At 41.2% G+C, this 6,747-nt stretch overlaps 1 protein-coding gene across 1 annotated transcript in view; it reads left to right on the top strand.

The window, feature by feature from the left end:
• The first annotated feature begins 270 nt into the window (after positions 1 to 270).
• Positions 271 to 6,747, top strand: part of LOC103355975 (cell wall protein IFF6-like) — a 20,973-nt gene continuing 14,496 nt past the window's right edge. The window contains exons 1-4 of the mRNA XM_008279972.1: positions 271 to 629; positions 743 to 871; positions 989 to 1,315; positions 1,417 to 1,550. Coding sequence (XP_008278194.1) covers positions 271 to 629; positions 743 to 871; positions 989 to 1,315; positions 1,417 to 1,550 — 949 coding nt within the window. The remainder of the gene's footprint in view (positions 630 to 742; positions 872 to 988; positions 1,316 to 1,416; positions 1,551 to 6,747) is intronic.

The following is a 6,747-nucleotide window of genomic DNA, read 5'->3' on the forward strand; positions in this document are numbered from 1 at the left end:
TTCTATCTGAGAAAATATTTGATGAGTCGATGTAAAAACTCACAAGTATGTGTATAAATATCCATGTTATGCTATAAAAGTTTTTAGGCAAATCAGAGGAAGAATCCTGCTCCGTTCATTTCAGTGAAATTATAGTTTGACTAAATTACAGAAGTTTAGCCGAGGTAAAGGATCAGTTAGAAAATAAAAATGTGTTCTTTTCTGCTGCTTCAGCAAGTAATGAGCCTCAAATAACTGCTGTGTGTGTTTTTGTGTGTGCAGTTCGACATCATGATGAATTTCATCAAGCGTTTCTTTGTGAGACCCAAGTCTCCAGGAGAGTGTCAACAAAGGTGTGAGAGACCTTTATCTCCTGGAGATGGGCACCCTCCCATAAACTGGAAGGAGTGCAATCCAAAGTATGAGAGACCTTTGACGAGTCGTAACGTCATCCTTTCTACGATCTTTGAGTTGCACGGACGAAGGAGTGAGAGACCGTGGTCTGAGTACAACATTTGGCGTCGCGGACGGAAGGGTGAGAAGAAAGATGCCGAGCCCTCAACCATGTGGACTCAGCTGGGACAAACGGATGACAGCCCTTCGTCCAGCAACGATGAACCCTCTGGTTCCTGGCAGGCTCCTAAAATCAGGTAAATCATATGTTTGTCCTTTAATGCCTTGAAATGCCAGTTTTTAAATGCCTTTTACATAAGGCATACCAAGTGGTGAATGTCTAACTGTGAATTCTATTCCTACAAAAAAGGGGTGAGAGTTCTTCTACTGAGAAGAACACTACTGCCTTGTTCATCAGGAGGCAGCTCGGACAAAGGGATGACAACCCTTCGTCCAGCAACTGTGAACTCTCTGGTTCCTGGGAGGCTCCTACAATCAGGTATAAGCCCTATGTTTGTCTTTTAATGTCTTTAAAAATGCCAGTTGTTAAATGCACTTGTATCTAATGAATACCAGGTGATGAATGTCTAACTGTGAATTCTATTCCTAAAAAAAGGAGTGACAACACCTTGAGTGACGAGGCCACTAATGCCTCGTCCACCTGGAGGCAGCTCAGACGCAGGGGTGAGAGCCCTTCGTTTGAGAAAAAAACCAAGACCTCGACTCCCATTTGGCACCTTGTATTGAGAGGTGAGAGCTCTTCATCCAAGACAAATCCCAAGACCTCGACTACCATGGGAAACCTCGGATGGAGAAGTGAGAGCTTTTCATCCAAGAAAAAACCCAAGACCTCGTCCATCTGGAGGCTGCTCGGACGCAGGGGTGTGGGCCCTTCGTCCAGCAACTATGAATCCTCTGGTTCCTGGGAGGCTCCTACAATCAGGTATAAGCCCTATGTTTGTCCTTTAATGTTTTTAAATGCACTTGTATCTAATGAATACCAGGTGATGAATGTCTAACTGTGAATTCTATTCCTAAAAAAAGGAGTGACAGTCCTTTGACTGAAGAGGCCACTAATGCCTCGTCCACCTGGAGGCAGCTCGGACGCAGGGGTGAGAGCCCTTCGTTTGAGAAAAAAGCCAAGACCTCAACTCCCACTTGGCATCTTGGATGGAGAGGTGAGAGCTCTTCATCCAAGACAAATCCCAAGACCTCGACTCCCACTTGGCATCTCGGATGGAGAAGTGAGAGCTCTCCGTCCAGCAATTATGAACCTTCTGGTTCCTGGGAGGCTCCTAAACTCAGGTCAGCTCTATGTTTGTCCTTTAATGCCTTTTAAAATGCCAGTTTTAAAGCCCTTTACATAATGCATACCAGGTGATTAATGTCTAACTGTGAATTCTATTCCTAAAAAAAGGAGTGAGAGTCCTCCAACTGAGGAGGCCACTAATGCCTCATCCATCAGGAGGCAGCTCAGAGAAAGGGATGAGAGCCAAGAAAACGAGGGGAGTAAAAGACAGGAGTTGGAGACCAAAGAGAAAGAAAAGCAAATGAATCTGGAAACAGAAGAAGAGAAGCGGAGCAAGAGAGAGAGAAAACTTTGGGAGAAAGTGCAAAAGAGAAGAGAGAAGTGGGAGAAAGAACAACGAGAAAAGGAGGAGAAACAAAGAGAGAAAAGGATAAAACAAGAGAGGGAAAGACGAGAGAAAGAGGAGAGAAAAATAGAGAAAGGAAGGAGAGATTAAAACAGGAAAAACGGGAGCAGAAGGGGATCTTAGACATTCAGACGCCAACTGGTGAGAAAATCAGTGTGCACATAAAGTTATATACAAGCATGTATTACCACCTGAGTATTGTACTGTTGATAGGTTTGACTTTTTGGGCATTTTGGATGAATGTAGCAAATTAATTCCCTTCGATTTGCATATAATCTCTGCACCTGAAAATGTGGCTTTACTCAGGATTTGTTTTCTGTCGGTGTGCAGCTGGACTCCACGTTTAACCTTTTAATGTATTGTTACTTTCAGATGTCACATGTCCACATGAGTGTTGAGGAGAGTGGTGGAATGACACTAAGTGGGCTCGACCGCCATGTTCGAACAGCCCTTGCTTACAGAGCTAAAGTGCCATGCAGGTCATGGTCAAGACAAGTGCTTCATTAGAAGAAAACTGGACTTTGGTTCTTGAAAACATCCAGAATGTCGCCCCTACTGTCCTGGAAGGAGTGTCTCTTATCATTCAGATGTTGAGTCTTGTCAGGAGGGGCTGGTTTTCCAGTGTTTCTCCATGTGCTTGTTGAGCTGTTATTTAGTAGGTCTGCATACTTACTGCCATATTGGATTGCGTGTATAACATTGGTAAGCCTGTGTCTGGCTGTCTATCCTCAAGGTTTCTGTCTCAGTGTTGCTGGGTCTTAGCTGTGAGGATGTCGTATTTGGAGACAAGTGAGCGGAAACAGTTTTGGGCCTGAGCTTGGGGGGGCTGCAGGCTTGAGCTAGCCAGGCAATCTTGTTTGTCCAAATTCATTCTCCCAGAGGAACAGCACCATGAAACATGTTGATCCTGAGGATTAGACAGCCCAACACAAACTGAGCTTTGTCATATATGCAGTCCAATGTCGTGAGGAGTACTCAGACCAATGTGTAGAAGACACCTAACAGGAGCTTCACTGGTGCAACACTGGAGAACCAGGATGAACTCAGGATTTCACCTGTACCTGAAGGATAAGAGACATTATTGTGAAGACAGATGGTTTGAGTCATTCCTCCCAAGAATCAGAAAAGTGGTCCAGTTCCAGTAAATAGTGAAGGAAACCATCTGCACAGGCAACCAATAACACTTTAACTTAAGTCTGGTTGCCTTATACCCAAGCGCTTCAGGGTAAGGTGGGGGTCCTTACACCCAAGTGCTTTAGGTTGAGGTGGGGGTCCTTATACCGAAGCGCTTTAGGTTGAGGTGGGGGTTGCTACATGGGAGTGGTTGCAACTGTGCTCGACCTCAGTGGGCTCTGTTGGACAGCCTCCTTCTGTTAGCCATTTAGTCCTTCCTTCTCCTCCTCCTCCTCCTCTTCATCTTCCTTCCACCGGTGGACTTTGACTGCAGATGAATTCATCATGGACGGAGCTCGTCTTCACACTGAGGATTCACCAAAAACTGTTCATGGCCTCCATGAACTTTATTGACACCGATGAGTTACGAGTCAATCTCTTCGGTGAAAAGTGTGAAACAACGTATTCATGGTGACAATAAAAATACAACAAAAAAAAGAAAAAAAATGTTATAGCTTTGTTTCAGTGATTCATGATCATGAATCCACCTTTCATTAATCTTTCATCATTTAAAATAAGAAGCTGGTCAAATTGTGTTTTTCCTCCATATTCAAATTGTCAAAACTACATGCTTCAGGTTCAGAAGTTACACAGTTGAACAACAAATTCAAAGAAAAGCAGAGAAACATAATGTTTTGAACTGAATTTGAAATCTTATTCTAGAAATTCAGTTCAAAACATTATGTTTAACATAAAGTTCTCTGCATACAAACGACAAAGTAAAGGTATAAATTAAGAATTAGCAACTCAGTTTGTTCATTCCAGGTTTCTAGCCAGGCAGATAACTGGTATCAGCTGTTCAAAATGTCTTACTTTACTTGTTTTAACTGAAGTTTTGGCGCTTTTATTGCATCCATTAAACAGTACAAAGAATAACAGGCTCTCCTATGTACGTCAGACAGGCAGGACTACACAGCCTGCAGCTCAGGAGACATTCTGCTCTACCCTCATATCTGTTACTAGCAAATATGTACTGAAAACACACAGCACTGAGCTGGAGCTGGAAGTCTCTTTAGGAAAACAACAATAGTCAAGAGTAAGAAATCCTGGTGCTGGTGTTCAGCCAGTTTCTCAACACAACGTCCTAAATAAGTAAGCAACATTAATCAAAGCAGAACGAGCCCCTATGTTCCTGACAAAAAACACAGAAGATATTAAACTACAGCAAGGTGCTACTGATGGATACCTGTTGCCATATTTTGCTGCTTCAATGATTAGAAGGGCGACGTTCTTCATGTAGTTATGGGGAAGCGTCTATATTAAAATAATATCCCAACATTTTTTAGTAGCTACATCCAGTTATCGCTGAGGGTTGCAAGACGCGATCAGAAGGGTAGACAGGTCTTGTTTTTGGTGTTTGATTGGAAAATGCATTATGTTTGACACTCAGACCAATGAAGCAAACGTTGTGTATGAGATGTACGCTCTTTGGTTATATATATATATCAAGTTTAGACTGAAAAAAATACTGGCTGAATAAAAAACATTCACTGAAAATACGCAAACAGAAGGAAAAAAATCGGTAGATTGTCACTGAAAAGCACATTAATACAAGAAAACATAGAAATAAAATGAAATAGTTTTTATAATGTGTTTTATTTTCAGTGGAAGCTTTTTTTTCTTAGTACCAATACAACTGGTTTCAACTTTTTTAAACACTATTTAACACAAAGGGCTTTTTTCATAATGTCTTATTTTATTTTTATAATGTAGATTTATATTTTTTTATATTGCTGCTGCTCTTACCTTTTTCTTTAGTTACTTTTTTTCCTACATATAAAGCTGACTCGAGAAAATGTAAAAAGAGTTCCAGTGTGTCTGGACTGTCATGAATGCATCTGGCAATAAAACTCTATTCTATTCTGTAGACAAATATTTCAATTTCCTTTTTCTCAGTTCAGGTTTTGTCTTTAATGCCAAATTTCGTTTTTGACACCGAACTATACTGTCGCTGCTCTGGCACCAAACATGTACAGTGATAAAATTACATTTGTTGCAATTNCTGATGTTTATACTGAACGTGTGTGGTATGTCAAATATCCTTGTTTATACCTTGAAACTAGACTGTAGTTAATTCAATTCAATTTTATTTGTATCGTGCGCGCACACACACACACACACACACACACACACACACACACACACTTGTATTTTTTGTTCTCTCTGTGACATCACGTGTTCCAGGAGACTTTGGGGACATATATCAGGACTTACAGACTTACAGCTTCATTTCCAAGCAAACCTTTGATGAGATAAGTCCACTCTGCAACTTAGCTAAAATTGCTTTTTATTTGAAGTTTTGTCTTTGGTTGAACTGTGTTGTACTGAAAAAAGGAAATAATTGAATTTAACAACATAATTTCAACAAGTAAGTTGCTTTTTCTTTGGTTAATTTCAAAGTAGGTAAGGTGCAAATCTTTTGCTGTAATCGGGACGTGCAAAAATATCCACAGATCATATAGTCAGGGTAATCAGGGCATGCAGCCCTTTTTTTTTGTTCTTGCACAACATAATTTTAATTGTTTGTCAACTTTGCTTCACTTGTTGCATAATGCGAATTATGTTGTGCAAGAAAAAAATGAAGTTGCATCCACCTGGAGGCAGCTCGGACGCAGGGGTGAGAGCCCTTCGTTCGAGAAAAAAGCCAAGACCTCAACTCCCACTTGGCATCTCGGATGGAGAGGGGAGAGCTCTCCGTCCAGCAATTATGAACCTTCTGGTTCCTGGGAGGCTCCTAAACTCAGGTCAGCTATATGTTTGTCCTTTAATGCCTTTTAAAATGCCAGTTTTAAAGCCCCTTACATAATGCATACCAGGTGATTAATGTCTAACTGTGAATTCTATTCTTAAAAAAAGGAGTGAGAGCCCTTCAACTGAGGAGGCCACTAATGCCTCATCCATCAGGAGGCAGCTCAGAGAAAGGGATGAGAGCCAAGAAAACAAGGGGAGTAAAAGACAGGAGCTGGAGAAAAGCAAATGAATCTGGAAACACAACAAGAGAAGTGGAGCAAGAGAGAGAGAAAAATTTGGGAGAAAGTGCAAAAGAGAAGAGAGAAGTGGGAGAAAAGGGAGAAAGAACAACGAGAAAAGGAGGAGAAACAAAGAGAGAAAAGGATAAAACAAGAGAGGGAACGACGAGAGAAAGAGGAGAGAAAAATAGAGAAAGAAAGGCAAAAGAAAGGAAGGAGAGATTAAAACAGGAAAAACGGGAGCAGAAGGGGATCTTAGACATTTAGACGCCAACTGGTAAGAAAATCAGTGTGCACATAAAGTTATATACAAGCATGTATTACCACCTGAATATTGTACTGTTGATAGGTTTGACTTTTTGGGCATTTTGGATGAATGTAGCAAATTAATTCCCCTTGATTTGCATATAATCTCTGCACCTGAAAATGTGGCTTTACTCAGGATTTGTTTTCTGTCGGTGTGCAGCTGGACTCCACGTTTAACCTTTTATTGTATTGTTACTTTCAGATGTCACATGTCCACATGAGTGTTGAGGAGAGTGGTGGAATGACACTAAGTGGGCTCGACCGCCATGTTC

This window comes from Stegastes partitus, unplaced genomic scaffold, assembly GCF_000690725.1.
Source record: "Stegastes partitus isolate 25-593 unplaced genomic scaffold, Stegastes_partitus-1.0.2 Scaffold177, whole genome shotgun sequence".
Classification (NCBI taxonomy): Eukaryota; Metazoa; Chordata; class Actinopteri; family Pomacentridae; genus Stegastes; species Stegastes partitus.